Genomic DNA, 17,107 nt, shown 5'->3' with positions numbered 1-17,107 from the left:
CGTGTTCTGGAACACCTTTGCCATAGCGGGGCATACATAGGGCACGTTATGGAGGGCCGCGTTTCTATTCAATGAATTGAACGCATTCGTAGCATCTACAAACAAGATGCCTTCCGTGTCCTCTCGTGCGAACAACTCCTGCATTGCATGAACCCCTGCCTCACAGGCAGACGGCACCCCAATGCACAATTGCATGGGAGCAGTAGCACGCAGTACATCGGACTCAAGCACCCGCATAACGGCACGACACACAAGCCGGCGGAACACTTCACCCACCGCAATCGGCCGCACACCTGGGTGTTTGTCCAATGGAATAAGTCTAGCGGCGGTAAATGCGGATAGGTGTTCCGGATCCAAGTCCTCCGAGCACAGGCATTGGGCAAAGCTGGCAAGAGCAGTACAGAGACCATCCGACGATTTGCGATAACAGGTTAGCATCCGGCACCACGCGTCAGAGTCCACACCAGATGGGCCCGAGGACCCCTTCATCTGTCGGCCCAGACGTCGGATGAGCTCCGGTGTGATTTTCTGGAACACTATACTGTTGATTGGCTCCGGGTCGCCGGCGAGAAGTATCGAAACCGGGGGCTCGGCAGCAGGTGGATGTTTTTGCAACAGTGCCTCCTTCACGGTAGTTCCAGTTTCTTCGTCCACTACATCTGTCACACCCAGCACATCATTGGAAGAATCACTGGACAGGTAGCGAATGGCAGACTTAATTTTTCCCGAAAATACCAGGTTGCTGAATGTGATATCACTCTTCTCTCCTCCACCAGACGAGGTAGAGTACCGGGGCTTGAGACGATCCTGAAGGGACTCTCCTTCAGTAGTCAGATCATCTATTCGGCCAGATTTCCATAGAGTGAGTCGACGCCGTAAATGGTCGCTATAGTTTGACATCATCTTAGAATCATGCGGACGCTGGAGAAGCAGGTGGCAGGCAACACCGACGGCCTTCCATGCAACTGGTCGTAATGAGGAGCCATTGGTGAAACCCTTGATGAGCCCAGTGAGCACGTCAACAAAATCACCACCAGCCGAGCCCAATGGAACGTTGAATAAGTTTCTCCGCCAGGTCACCACCTTCTCATACGCTCGGGATATGTCGTTGTTGAGGGAGGTGTTCGAAGATAGGGAATCATCACTGCTCATAGTATTAACTCTGGCACCCGCAGGAGAGACCTGTGATGTAGAAGTCTGCTGAGCGACCGCGGCAGCCGGAGAAGCAGCAGCAGCAGGCTGGGCCGAGCCCTGCCCCACAGCAGCAGCTCCTGGCAACAGGGAGGGCGCAGGATCCACCCCGCTCCGCCCACCAATGCGATGAGCCGGCCGACCAACCGCGCCTCCGAAATCGCCGGCCGGTAATGACGAGGTGCCGGCATCACCGCTGTCTGCCGCTTGTCCAGAGGACTCAGGACCCGAAGCATCTAGGGTAGCCAGGAGCTCCACCTGAGAACCTGTGGGATGAATGTTGGATGTTGACGCTCCAGCCCGTGAGGTGCCAAGGCCATCACCTTGAATCTGAGAGGATGGATCAGTTATTACATCACTTGCAGGGGAAGAACCAGCGCGTGCATGATCTGCGCATACCAAGTTCCTCGGAAGTGTCGAATTTATATGCAGTGAATCACTGTCACTGTCGCTAGCTTGCGATCTATCTCCAGCGCAATCAACACCGCGAGGTGCAAACCCAACCGCAAGTGGCTGGCTGGCAGGGTGCGCGTTGACAGTTCGAGTGACATTGCTAGCACCAGAAGGCTGTGAGGCAGATAACGAATTGTTGCACGTGCTAGGTAGCGACCTTCCTGGGTAGCAATCAATACACTTCCTCCCATGCCGAACACAGCTGCATCTCACACACTTTCGACTTGATTGACACTGGCAGCACGGCATAAAGTATTCCAACGGCCGGAGGTGCGAGGCTGGCAGCCCCTGCAGGCCCACTGCTGGTAGGTGGCAATGATGTTGATGAACGATGCTCTGGCGAGATTGATCAGGCGGGTACTGTTCAAGACAATGGCGAGATGCTAACTCTGCTAACTCAAAAAGTGAACAGAAAATAGGAGAAAAAAGCAACAAAACCCAACACAACACAGGAAAACAGCAGCAGAGTAGCAGTCGCATCCAAGGCTTCTTCTCCAGCTTCCCCAGTCTGCAAGCAAATCCAGCCACCTCCAGAGCTCCAGAATCACCAACCGACCTCCACCAGCGCAGCTCAATGATCATCATCATCATCATCATCATCATCATCATGAGAAAAGCCTCTTTTACGGGCAAAGCAAATGTATATCATTACAATATGTAAAGTGAACAGGGGAAATCAACACAAAACCAACCGGAAAATGATGAAACACAAAAGCAGTCAAGGAAGTAAATCAATACAAAAACAAGCAATGAACACAGAGTAATAAAAGGGGAAATGTTAATGTTATCATCATCATCATCATCATCATCATCATCATCATCATCATCATCACCATCATCATCAGCTAAGAGACTGCAATATCAGGAGAGAGTAGTCAATGTTGAGCGTGGTGCCTTTGCACCTCTTGTGTTTTCCGTGAATGGGGCTGCTGCGCCGGCATCCACGGCCTTCCTCAGGCGCCTTTGCCTCCTTACAGCTCAATCTTCGGGAGGTAGCTATTCGTCGTTGATGAGTTATTATCGTTGTCGGGTGTCTTTCGCGCTGCTACGTTCCGCTGTGTTGTGTGTCAGGGGTGCTCGGTCGGCCCGTCATCGTCCAGTTCACATGCTTCGTGAGTTGGCGATGGTGGAGGGTCGGGTTCCCCTGCAGTGATTGGTGCTGCGCCGAGCTAGTTTGGTGTGAAAGTGTAACTAATGTTATTATTCTTATATATACATCAAGTAGTACTAAATAATTGAGAGGCTTTGAATCGTTTTTATCAAAATCAAAATATTTGCCGGGTTGGAAGGTGGGATCAAAAAAAAAAAAAAAAAAAAAAATCATCATCATCATCATCATCATCATCATCATCATCATCATCATCATCATCATCACCTAATAGCAATGATGTCACAACATGTTGGTGTAATCATTTTTTTAAGTTGAAAAAAGGAATTTTGGAAAAATGACATATCCCGAAAACCAAGGCAAATCCAGGGACTTTATCTTGGCCATCCAGAAAAAGCACTCTCAGTATTTGGCAGTTATGTGAATGCTGGGTATATGTGGTGCACGGGTTCCACGCAAAAGACGTGAAGTACTTTCATTTTCATTCACAGCAGCCAAAACCTCGAAAACATACACATCACAGCTTTGAAAACAATTTCTGGGCTGGGTTGGATTGCTCTTTGTACTATGTTATGACCTTCAGGATGTGTACACCCGCCTGAAGGATAAATTTACTGTCAGGAATAAGGATCCGACTTCCCCCGCGATTTTGCTGAACAAGTAAGTTTAGAAAGAAGTGTCAGTGGAAGTGGGTTTGATTAGTAGGGTTTAGTTGCATATCCGAACCAATGTTCAAGTGTGTGTGCGTGTGTGTGTGTGTGTGTGTCGGTGTCGGTGTGTGTGTGTGTGTGTGTGTGTGTGTGTGTGTGTGTGTGTGTGTGTGTGTGTGTGTGTGTGTGCATGTGCATGTACATGTGTGTATACATATCTTAGAGACTAGGGGCAAATTCAATTGGATCCTGGGATGGATACCGGTCCTGCTGGACACCCTGCTAGATACGCTGCTGAATACCCTGCTAGGATACCATGGGGAATACCCTGGAGAACACCCTGGTGTTACGGAATCCCAGCCATTCCGTTCCCGGGGACGCAGGACACAAAGGACAAGACTAGTTTGTTTACATTTTAAAGAACACCGTGACGAGAATACAAGGACAACTGACTCCCACGGGACTGACAAGAAGACCGACAAAAGGACTCTCGACTACAACGTCGCGCACGCTCATATCACAAATGCACGCGACTAGCCGAAGACAGTTTAGGGAATGTCATCACACGGGAAAACAACACATCATTGTACAACACTGGACAGGGGTGTCACACGGTCCTAAAAAGTGGTCCCGTAATCTCGCGCATTTAAGGACATGTTCCTATTTTCGAATATAAGAGCACTCTCGCTTATAAGAATATGCACTTATATGTGATTGAAAATCACAAAACCACATGAGGTTCATCATGGTTCCATTGTACTGTACTGCACTGTACTGCACTGTACTGCACTGTACTGTACTGCACTGTACTGCACTGTACTGCACTGTACTGCACTGTACTGCACTGTACTGCACTGTACTGCACTGTACTGCACTGTACTGTACTGTACTGCACTGCACTGTACTGTACTGCACTGCACTGCACTGTACTGCACTGTACTGCACTGTACTGCACTGTACTGCACTGTACTGCACTGTACTGCACTGTACTGCACTGTACTGCACTGTACTGCACTGTACTGCAGGCATTCACTTACCAAAAGCATTTCTAAACACAGTGTGTGTTGTAGGCCTGGCTAAATGGCCTAGCCGGCAAAGTATTCACCATTGCTGCACAATATGACTAATCTATGCTGCAACATCGTTAGGAATGTTTTTTTCCGTGCCGCTTTTCGAATCCCTCTCTGTTGAGAATTTGTGATGCGTAAGTGGCCGCTTTAGAGTGTTAAAACTTAAAAGTGTTCAGTATTCACCGTGACTAGCTACTGTTGGAGCAATTGTATGCCCTGTGGATTGAATGGTTGCAGCTGGCTTGCACGAGAGTACCTGTGGTTCAAGGAGATTCTGAGCGATCTGGATGATGGTGCAATGGAAGCGTTCCTTCAGTTCCTGACAGGCCGACCAAATGTAAGTCACCGAAATCTTTGGAATCCTTTTTTAATGCTGCTTTCCTCCCATGTGAAATTGCATGTGGAAGTGGGTAGAATTTTTCAATTTTTCAAGACGGTACGCTTTCCAACGGCCAAAGAGAGTTGGAAAGCTGGTGTTTTTGTGGGTAACTTGAACATTTGGGCTCATGCATGCAAAATCGCACCGATTTTGGGATTTCCCCACAACTTTTTGCTTCGGCAAAAATGTTGTGCTGGACCGCATTCCTGTCACTGACCGCACTCCTGTCACTTCGCAGTGGCTTTTCGTTGGTGCATTGCCGAGCCACCGTGCTCACAGCAGAGACTTCTGTGTGTGTTATTGTTGTGAAAGTGGTCCACAAAGACATCATAACGGCATGTTGTGACTGTTTTCAATCAGTACTATCGTGGTGATGGTGTAAAGGAAGACTTAGTAATGGTGTGGAAGACCTCATCGGCCAGTTCACAGTTGGCTTTGTCACTAGATATATTAACACACATCATAGCAACTGTACAGGATTTTCCGATTCTCTCGCGGGGGTTTTCTGAATCGTTCTGCTGCGATTACAGCAGCGGGAGTGTGTCTGTGTTGCCTCGGAGAGTGATATATACACTCTGTGTTGATAGTGATATATACACTCTGTGTTGATAGTGATATATGTACAGTCGACTCCTGATATAACGAACACCATTGTGTATGAGAATTAGTTCTTTATAACCAAAGTTTGTTATAACAGATATGCGCTCACACTAAACAAGCAGCAAGTCATGACAGGCATGTGGCCCATGACAGTATGACTGCACTTGGTGGACATGCGGCCGTACAAGATTTGGTTCGTTATAAACGAAAACTGTTCGCTATATGGGGTCAGTTTTATATGTGTTCAAACGGGGACATGGACAGTGGTTCGCTGTATCACGAAATTCGCTATATGTGAGTTTGTTATAAGTGGAGTCAACTGTATCTACAGTGTGCTCTGAGTTGATAGTGATAATAATAACATGTTGGACTCTGTGTTGATACTTGATAGCGATACATATACTCTGTGTTGATGGTGACATAATTATACTCTGTGTTAATAGTGCAGTATATTCATGGTGGTATGTTCTGCGGTTTGCCTTGCTTTGTTGGCACTGTCATTGTCGTCGTCATCTGCCGTTTGGACTTGATAGCTGCCGGCAAACTTCGAGAGCTACCCGAATTTCGTTCTGGTCATCGACGTAGACCAGAAGAACATGTACGTACCCTTGCTTGGTGCATGAGTATAATTATGGTGCATGAGTATAATTATGATGCATGAGTATAATTATGGTGTATGAGTATAATTATGGTGTATGAGTATAATTATGGTGTATGAGTATAATTATGGTGTATGAGTATAATTATGGTGTACATGGTGTACGAGTATGGTGTATGTGTACATGGTGCATGAGTATATGCATACACGGTGTATGTGTAGAGGAGGGTTTCAAATACCGTATTATCTCTAATATAAGCACAGTCTCCAATAATAGCACGTCTCCAATAATACAACACCTTGGAGCGGCGTTCAAAAAATAAAGTGCTCAGTCTCCATTATAAGCACACTGTGAAATGCTCATTGTGAAGTGCTCTGAAAACCACCCGGGCCTCCAATAAAGGACACCGTACGGTAGTATATGTACGCACATTGCATGTACATGACATTGTACATGATATCATGGTCAGTCGCGCGACCGCGCGCACGATTCACCAACCTCTGAAATGAGTTTGAAATAATAATGGAACAGTCTCCAATAAAGGAACGTCTCCATTAATAGCACGGGGCGGAGGTACATTGAAAAATAAAGGACCGTGCTAATAATAGAGATAATACGATAGGAACGGTTTGACAGCAAAAATTGTGTATACCCAAACCAATCATCACTGTGGATTGTTCACTCAAAATATGTTTGTGCAAGGTAGCTGGCATGTTGAAGTTTGCTCTGAGACCAGAGTCGATCGAAGTGAGCCACTCCTTTGTATTGGCCCGTCTCCTCCAGGTTGCCCAATTTTTCATTTCAAATTTTGGTATCACAGAGGTTGCTCCATAGCAACCTATCCAGACCTTTCTAGCTCGCCGAGGAATCGCGGTGGTAACATGACAAACTGTGATTGAAGCGGATAACATGTGTGTCAGATCCAGACCTTCCATGACGTCATGATGATGTGAGGATATGCTCTTGCAGTCCACACGTACATGCATGGTTCCCAACAAACAGTTGATTGCTGTTTCTACCAATTGATTTACACTTCCACGAACGTTACCGTACAAGAAGACTGTATTTCTCTTTCATTTCATCTAATGGCAAACAGCTGACCAAACTAAAAACAAGACCCAACCAGCACCAGCAAAGCAGGAACCTAAAACTAAACACAAAGGAAAACAAACCCATACATGTGTGTGTGTGCAGACTGCGGCTCACGCCGGATTAGACCGGGCAACTGCGGCCAATGTCAGAGCACAGATCTACGGATCACAGACTACAAGTCCTAGCATATAGCGGCAAATGATAGTAGATGACAAAAGCGGTATGAGGTGACAGCCGCATACAAATGCATGAAAAGGTCAGACAGTGCCTGTACCGGCAGTTGTAACTGGAGCCGAGTAGTGTGCAACCGCATCTCCAGTCACCGTAACTAAAAGTCAATACATCAATAGCAGAAGTGTCAGCCATCAATAGAACCTAGACTACAGACAGTGTTACCATGGTTACTGTAGCTGTACTAGTACAATACGCCAAATAGTACTGTCGTGGACATGGAAATCTGATCGCACATCTAGCGGCCCCAGGGCGCTGGCCATGCAGCCGAGCCGAGGATAAGCAGTACACACATGCATTTATGCGCTGCAGCGCGCTGGTCGCATCGGATCAACATGTGCACTGCACGCAGCGTTCTGCACGCGCTGAGGGCGCCGGTCCCGGTCAATCGACTGGATTTCCATGTCCGCTATAGTAGAATGTTGCATACGACGGGTGTAGCTACTTGTCGCCTATGTTCTCGTTTTGTGGCAATATGATCAGCGTGTGGTACAACACAGTCATAGAGCAGAGCATGTCACCGACGTTACTTGCCTTGTCAGTGGTGCTGAAAGTGACTGCTTTCTTGATACTCCATGCATCAGTCCCCTGAATGTAAATGGGTTCTGCCCACAGAGTGAGTAGAAGAGAAACATTTTCTATCGAAGTATACTCTGGGATGTTTTTGAAGTCAGCATTTAGGATGTGTCTTATTGTTGCCATTGCTCTGGCAGGTTAACCTCCACATGCTGCGTGTTGCTCTTGTGTGGTTTGTAGGATTCCGCAGTCTCGGGTATGCTTTAACGTGCTGGAGATGAGTCGATACTCTGAGAAGGATGCCATGTATAGTCACATGCAGCTTTGCATGGACTACAGGTTCAATTTTGGATTCATCTAGCTGAATAGCAGCATCAATATATGCAGCTGAGTAGCACCACAACGAGCTGTACATGGACTACGTGTTCAACTTTGGATGCATCTAGCTGATCATTGGCGCCGTATGGCATGTCCATGCATAACCGGGCTCATGTTCGTCTGACCCAATGTTGTTGATGATGATTGATGATGATGATGAGCAGGTGGCCCAGCCGGATCGGGAGGGTAGCCAGAACCATAGCCGACCCTGTGCAGTTATGTTTTTAGACATACGTGAGCATGCCCATGTGTGTGTGTGTGTGTTTTTGATGCTTCCTGAGTTTTGATTGGGAACACTTGCTTCCACGGTCACAGCTGAAGCGAATAATAACAATTACTATAACTTCGCCGTCGAGAGCTGATAAGATTGCATTCATCATCGTACTTATGCTCGCCATCAATCAGTGTTGCTTGGTTTCCGAACACTAAAGTGCATTCGCCTTTTGTCTTGCAAACAGACACACAACGTGTACACACAGACACACACGCACCATGTACCACACACACACACATATACACACACACACACACGCACGCACGCATGTGCACTATACCTGGTAATACCCCTCTGTAGCAGAGGGAAGTACTGGAGAAGTAATGAGCCCCCCCCCCCCTCCCGCAGCTACGCACACAGCATTCTTACAAGTGTGTCTGTAGAAGCTTGTGGATTCCGCAGCTTTTCTGTTAGAACCACCCCAAGACATGTATCGCTGGCAAATATATATATGACAAGCGCACAGATTGCTAGTACTTCGTGTATTTGCATCTTCTGCCAAACACTGTTCCCTATGCACAAATTGATCACATAATAATTATCAGTAAATGTTCGAATTGTCTGCAATGTGGATGCAAAATGAGTTCACTTTGCCAGTGCAGTGGTGTTCCATGCTGTCCTCGCCTGAGCAACTATGATCGTGCTAATAGCAAAGAAGACTTAGTTGTACCATTGCTATGTGTCCACTGTCCAGATCTACATGGTTGTATGGGGCTCAGAGTCACTGTTGGGTCCATAGGCCATACCTAGATTCCGCCAATCCTTTGCTTGCACCTTTCCCTCACCCACTCCGGTTTCCTGTGTGGCAAGCTCATGATAATTGTGATCACTTCTCTTGTAGTCCAACCAGAGTTTGGGGATTCGGTGGGGTGGGCGGGTTTCATTGTTAGGCGGTTCCTTCCAAGAATCGTTTGACCTCTCTCCGCTACTAGTACTGGCCCTAGCTCTACATCCGGCATTTGTAGACCCGTTTTACATACGTACCAGTTTCTGGCACTGCGTGAACAAGAACTGTGTACCAACTAGTGTGTATGACATTATTGTGTGTGTGTGTGGGGGGGGGGGGTACATTGTGTGTGTGTGTGGGGGGGGGGTACATGGTGTGTGTGTGTGTGGGGGGGGGGGGTACATGGTGTGTGTGTGGGGGGGGGGGGTACATGGTGTGTGTGTGTGTGGGGGGGGGGGTACATGGTGTGTGTGTGTGGGGGGGGGTACATAGTGTGTGTGGGGGGGGGGGGGGTACATGGTGTGTGTGTGTGTGTGGGGGGGGGGGGGGTACATGGTGTGTGTGTGTGGGGGGGGGGGGGGTGCATGGTGTGTGTGTGTGTGTGTGTGTGTGGGGTACATGGTGTGCGTGTCACGGTGTGTGTGTGTGTGTGTGTGTGTGAGCCGTTCACGTCCCGCCGGACTTGCAGTGCCTCATGCCGCGTCCCGAAGCCAGCACTCCTTCAAGTTCAAGTCAAGATTGGGGACACATAGCCAATCGTGGCAGTGGGCGAAGGAAGGAAGGAAGGAAGGTGTATGTGTGTGATGTATGTATGTGTATGTGTGTGATGTAGTCTACTGTACATGTATGTATGTGTGTTCGTGCGCATGCACGCACGTTCGGCTCGTTCTTCTTGTTTCCATTTTTACTAAACCAAAGCCTGGACTGTTACAACGGGCCCTGTACCAAACGAGCACTTTTTGACTGTGGTGCGTCAATGTCGTGTTTGTGTGAAGGATAAAGCGTTCTTACACTATTGCAGAGAGTAGAATAGCGTGAAGACCCCAGAGCACCATCATGATAAGAATAGTAGAGAAATGGTGAAACACACCAGCCCTGGTGAAATGGCGGTAAATACACGCCTGGCAGCTCACCAAACGCTCTGTGCATTATGAGGTGCAAAGTTCTGGCATCGACTATGATAGAGCGTAGCGCACCTTTTCTCACCCTCATCATCAGTAAAATGCCAAAATGGTGAATCTGATTTCCACATCATACTAGTAGCTGGCCGGTAAAGCGCCTGACGAAAAGGCGATGACACAGGGACGACTTGGCTCAGATTGCGATGTACATGTACAATCATGTACTTTCCGTCCCTCCAGTCCATCCATTATCCAGGACTTATATTCATAAGGCACTCTTGGATAGTTTTCGGATGGATCTTGACGGTGGTAGAATGATGTGGAGACTCCGGGGCCAATGCAATGCATGCAGCATCATAACATAATCTTGAAAATAATATTTTCAAGATTATAATATTATTTGAAACTCGGGTATTGAGCCAATAATAAAAGTAGAAAGGAAAAGGACATATGGAAACGAGTTAAGAGTAACTCTCCACCACTGTAACTAGATACTATATACAGTCAGAAAGTGCAACAACTAGGCACAAAACTGACAGAGTACTGTGCCTTCCCCTCTTTGGTATTTCCATAACCTTGAACCTTCCAAGTTGGAAGGCTGTCGGTTAGCGCTACGGAGATGTGTTGAAGCTAGGTGTCAGGACGTCGAATGTCTCAGTACTCTGTCAGTTTTGTGCCTAGTTGTTGCACTTTCTGACTGTATAATAGTATCTAGTTACAGTGGTGGAGAGTTACTCTTAACTCGTTTCCATAATTATGTCCTTTTCCTTTCTACGATTATATTATTACTTTTTTAATGTATGTGCCATGTGTACTGAGAAAGGTGTTTGCTCCTCACACCTACCCCCCCCCCCCCCCCCACACTCACCAGAGCTCGCGCTTTTCCGCTATCACCGAATCATTCAACCCCTATCGCAATGCATTATGTAGAAGACTGAGAAATTTTGCTAAAACCCAGTTGGAGAAATGGCTTCAGAGAGTAGATAACAAGCGGCAACGAAGTGAAGAGAATTTCCTTTCGACGCTTTCGATGGAGGAGTCTCGAAGTCTTCAAGATGATGCATTTCTACTAGGTACAACGGTTATTGTCAACGACTTCGTACAAGTCGTCAGCGGAGCGACATCGGCGGAGAAGATGAGGACAAGCAGAAAGTCCTGATATATCACAACTGTTCGATTCACCCTGTGCGAGTGGAACCTGAAGAACATCTGTCTACCTTCTATCCTGCTAGGAAGAAGCACACAGTCCTCTTGTTGAATGAGTTTTATCGTCCGCCATTGACGGAAGACTAGGAAAGTCCATCTTGTCATGGATGTTCACGGTTCTATTGAAGCGAATGGTTGACATGCAGACTTGGCGTTCGTCTCGTGCCGCTCCTACAAAGTGTTCCCGCTGCTACTAAGCGGGCCGCGGAGTACAATGTAAAAGCCCGATGAATGCTACTACATGTAGTACCGGTATAACTAACTTAGTAATTACTTAGCAAACAACTTGGCTACTGTACCTTTTTGCTGCTGCGAGGGAGGCTCGCACGTCGAATGACCGTGCCGGAAGAAGTGCAGGATTGGCGAACATGTGGCTGTCTTGCTGCCGATGAACTGGACGACAAAACCGGTGAGACTCGACCTCTATTCTGTACCTTTGTTTTCCGATTAGAATCTTGAAATCCCAGCCTTGATGGAAACCGGTTGAGATAATTCCCCAAGGCATTATTGGCCACAGCATTTCGAGATTTAATGCGGTCCGCGTAGAGCTAGCTTGTAGTGAAAATCCTTTTACTTTTAGTACGGACTTCGTTGTACATGTATATGTACACCAGTGCCCGTCACCAGACCACTGGATTCAGTAATTCGTTACGTATCTAATATTGACTGAGTACGAGGTCAATATAGGAAATAAAAGCCAAGTAAAAGACCGAGGCGAAGCCGAGGTCTTTTACGAGGTCTTTTATTTTATACTGACCAAGTACGAAGTCGATATTAGATTTATCACGACTAACCAAAGCATGTGTTCAATCGCTAAAAAGGAGTCAAATATAAGCGGTCAATATAGCCCTAAGGAGTAGGGGTGCGCGGATTATGCTTGCTCGCACCCGATATTATGCTTTCGGGCATTTCCCGCGGAACTTCGAAAGTATTCTCCCAAAATATCGAAAAAATTCTCCAGAATCCCCCCCCCCAAAAAGAACCCCATCACGAACCGTGCCTTGCGCATGCTCTTTAGTATGCAAAATGGACGGTCAGGCACGTGATCACTGCATGCAGGATCTACACTACATGTACTCGTACTCAGGGAGTCGTATTTTTTAATTTTTTTTACGACTCCCTGCATGCACCGGTACTAGATCTACATGACTGTCCAGGTGTTGCTGCATGATTGTAGAGTCTACATGTATGTGCGTCTATGCTTGTTCTCTGGCAGGTCAAAATTGACAGAATTCCCCCAAAACTCTTCTGAAGGTCAATGGATCTGGCAAAAGATCGATAGAATTCCCCTAAAATTCCCAAAATTTTCTCAACGATAGTATTCCCAAATTATTCCGGGAATAATCCGCGCACCCCTACTAAGGAGTGAAATATGCAGGCAAAAATATTAGGTATGGTATGGCAAAAATCGATGGGAGTCAATACTAACGGAGAGTGATAAATGATATTATTATTACTCTCTAGTATTGACTCCCATTGATTTTCGCTATACCTAAGCAGTCGAAATATTCCTGCATATTTCACTCCTTAGGCCTATATTGACTGCTTATATTTGACTGCTTAGGCCAGGAAGCGCAGTTGAACGGTTCCTAGCGCAGTATGGTCACTGCATGAGTAGGTGATGTTGCAACGGTTGTGCAATCATAAAACCGGGATTCATGAGGTTAGCGTTCTGGAATTTGACATACTGTTGTGAACCCTCTGGTTCTCTTAAGTATCAGGAACGAACGACCCCACACGGCACGAGGACAACTATATATTCTCAACAATATCTTTCACTTCCATCGACTAATGATAATGAACAATGAATGAATGAATGAACAACTGAATGAACTGAATAACTAACACTAAAACCACCAGGTAGTTATAGCGTGAAAATGACAGCGTATATGAGAAAAGCATACACATACAACATACAACTACAGCGCACACAGCAAAACCGCACATAGCGCATGTAGCGTATACTACGTCGTAAACATCAGCAGTACGGCGGAGTCGGGATACAGCTGCATTGAAACGAACACACTGTCACAAGCGAGAAGGCCTTTCACTCTCGAGAACTTGTCGTTTCACAACATTCTCCCCACCAAAGGCAAAGTGCTTCTTACCGCCGTACAAGTTACAACAACTCACAAGTCAAACGATTTGAGGCTTACTACGCGTCATCTTCTGCTGCGGTGGTGGCCATGGTAGAATATCACTAATGCCCACCACTTCGGCCAACTTGATTTCGCGAAGCTTGCCGCTGTGGGCTGTTGCACACGACACTGTCACCGATCCACTTCGACATGGGGCGGACGATGGACCAGACAACACACAACGGATAAGCTTGCAGATCTTGGCTGTCACACATGACGCCGTTACTGGGCCACTGCCTCGTGGGGCGGACGCTGGACCGGATAACATACATCTAATCTCCATGTTCCACACAGTCTCGCTGCTCACTTTTTCCGTGCTAACCAGTATCGCCCTTCTCATTTCCTTGGCTTCTACGCCTTGCGCTTTTATGTCTTGCGCCTCTAACTCTTGCGCCTCTAACTCTTGCGCCTCTTGCGCCTCTACGTCTTGCGCCTCTTGCGCCTCTACGTCTTGCGCCTCCAACTCTTGCGCCTCCAACTCTTGCGCCTCTACGACTTGCGCCTCTACGACTTGCGCCTCTACGTCTTGCGCCTCTACGTCTTGCGCTTCTACGTCTTGCGCTTCTACGTCTTGCGCTTCTACGTCTTGCGCTTCTACGTCGTTCGGCCGAGACTCCAGCTGCTTCTGAGCGTCTCCGACCGATGTTGCCACGCTCTGTACCGACGCAGTGGGCCTTGGATCTGATCCTACCACTGGCTTCAAGCACTCTTCTGACCGCTGCTTGTCTGTAAGCAAAGTCTTACACGCCTTGTCCGGCGTCCTTCCGGGCGAGGCAAGCAAATCTTGCTTTGCTTCCTCATAATATATACTGACGGCGATGCGCTCGGCCATCTTCTTGAGCTTTTCGTTAAACTCTGCGCGGAGCGCACACTCTTGCCGTCTAGCACTGCGCTCTTCAAACTCCTCGCTCTGTCGGAGCCTCTTCTCCACGTATTCTCTCAACCTATCGCCTTCAAATCCATACCGAATTCCGTTGGCGATAAAGCTGGCTTCAAAGATCCATAGTTCCTGTGCCATGCTCGCTTCGTATCCTGGCGTGGTCGCCAAATGTTGTGAACCCTCTGGTTCTCTTAAGTATCAGGAACGAACGACCCCACACGGCACGCGGACAACTATTTATTCTCAACAGTATATTTCACTTCCATCGACTAATAACAATGAACAATAAATGACTGAATGAACAACTGAATGAACTGAATAACTAACACTAAAACCACCAGGTAGTTATAGCGTGAAAATGACAGCGTATATGAGAAAAGCATACACATACAACATACAACTACAGCGCACACAGCAAACCGCACATAGCGCATGTAGCGTATACTACGTCGTAAACATCAGCAGTACGGCGGAGTCGGGATACAGCTGCATTGAAACGAACACACTGTCACAAGCGAGAAGGCCTTTCACTCTCGAGAACTTGTCGTTTCACAACACATACAGACTGTTTGTCGTGATAAATCTAATATTGACTTCGTACTTGGTCAGTATGAAATAAATACCTCGTAAAAGACCTTGGCTTCGCCTCGGTATTTTCAACTCGGCTTTTATTTCCTATAATTATTGACCTCGTACTCAGCCAATATTAGATACTTATATGACAACAAGCAGCGGACAAGACAGACCGAAAGAAACTGTGCAGCTCGACACCCGAGGAGAAATCAGTATCAGCAGCTACTGCACCTTGCTGATGATGCTCACAAGACAGAAGCGGAAAAAAACATTGAATTTCTTTATTTAGTGCTCTACTACGCGAAATCGCGATTTTATACTACATTGTAGAGTCGTGGGCAAAACCTCCGGCCAATGCCATGGATACAGCTACAGTAGCACTGGTATGCCGGTGGGTGTACGCGTTCACCAGCAGCCGCAGCGGTTCTTCATGAACCATGCATTCATGGTGCACAGGGGCGGCGCGGTGGCATGGAGGAATGCATGCATGTACAGTACCAGCGCAGCACTGAGCAGACTGCGCTGGTACTGTACGCTCTGTAGTAGCCTGCTGCAGTTGAGTCGAGGACTAGTGCTGGATGCGGCCCATGCACCGTACAGCTACCGGTAGCTTAGCATAGCATTGGCCGGATTTTTTTGGCGACGACTGTAGTACTTCAAAAGTAGGTGCATGTCTGAACAGGCGCGTAGCACGCCGTTGGAGGTCGTCCAGCCGGAGGGCGTGCGAGGGGTGTCCCCGGGAATTTGTTGAAATTAGGGTGCAAAATCCTGCATTCTGGGCACTGCAGTGAAGGCAGCGCGCAGCGCACCTGCCCCATAGAAAAAAGATAACAGTTGCATACTCTTGTTTATACACTCTTGCTGAATTGGAAACGAACTTTTGACCACGATTATTTTAAAAGGTCCTAGGTTAAACGGCGAGACCGCCGACTCGCGCTTTATAATTATCTAGCTCCCCCATACGTGGTTCCACCGCCTCGTCGTGTACTGTATGCTTAGCGCCCAGGAAAAAGTGACGGGGGAGGCTAGTTCACCACCATGAAATCTTTAGTCCAAGGAATGTCTATTGGTGCATGCAGGAATATTCCACCCAAGTCCCAAGGTCATGCGGGAATATTCCACCGAAGTTCCAAGGTCATGCGGGAATATTCTACCCAAGTTCCAAGGTCATGTGGGAATATTCCACCCAAGTCCCAAGGTCATGCGGGAATATTCCACCCAAGTCGCAAGGTCATGCGGGAATATTCCACCCAAGTCCCAACTTGTCATGCGGGAATATGCCACCCAAGTCGCAAGATCATGCGGGAATATGCCACCCAAGTCGCAAGGTCATGAAGGAATATTCCACCTAAGTCCCAACTTGTCATGCGGGAATATTCCACCCAAGTCCCAAGGTCTTGCACTTGCAGGAATATTCTACCCAAGGCCATGCATTATGCCGGGCCCTCAAAAACTGTAGGTTGTACAATGCAAGTAGGTGATAATTATTGTCATACTGCAATTTCCCTGTATGCAGGTCTGTACTTTCTCACTTGCAATGTAGTCCTGATCGCAGGTGACATGTTGACCTTTGAACCAATAACGGTTGGGAACCCTAGTATGTGTTCAAGACAGAAAAATGCCCAGTGGGGATTTTTTTGGGCGGGGTCGAAAATTGTAAACCTATTTCAAAATTGTTGCCGCCTCTGGGCTTGTTGTTTGCAGTACTGGCCCATTTCATGACATTTTGATATTAGGACTTATCAACTACAATTTTGGAAAAAATGCTAGTAAACCTTTGAACCTGTTGCCTCAACCAATCTGAATCTGTCACATGCTATGATTTTGCACCTACAGCAGACTTTTAGAATTTCTTCGCTAGCTTCCTTAAAATAATTCTTCTTGACTTGCTAATCTGGGCAAGTCGGTTATAGGAATGTGG

General features: G+C 47.2%; 1 protein-coding gene across 1 annotated transcript in view; it reads left to right on the top strand.

Annotated features, from left to right (window-relative positions):
- Window positions 1-9,234, top strand: part of LOC135817563 (uncharacterized) — a 64,873-nt gene extending 55,639 nt beyond the window's left edge. Inside the window, exons 27-30 of the mRNA XM_065330775.1 lie at window positions 3,336-3,412; window positions 4,710-4,809; window positions 5,985-6,049; window positions 8,130-9,234. Coding sequence (XP_065186847.1) covers window positions 3,336-3,412; window positions 4,710-4,809; window positions 5,985-6,049; window positions 8,130-8,250 — 363 coding nt within the window. The 3' untranslated portion in view covers window positions 8,251-9,234. The remainder of the gene's footprint in view (window positions 1-3,335; window positions 3,413-4,709; window positions 4,810-5,984; window positions 6,050-8,129) is intronic.
- The last annotated feature ends 7,873 nt before the right edge of the window (window positions 9,235-17,107 follow it).

Source organism: Sycon ciliatum, chromosome 5 (assembly GCF_964019385.1).
Source record: "Sycon ciliatum chromosome 5, ocSycCili1.1, whole genome shotgun sequence".
Classification (NCBI taxonomy): Eukaryota; Metazoa; Porifera; class Calcarea; order Leucosolenida; family Sycettidae; genus Sycon; species Sycon ciliatum.
This window is presented reverse-complemented; position numbering and strand designations above follow the sequence as displayed.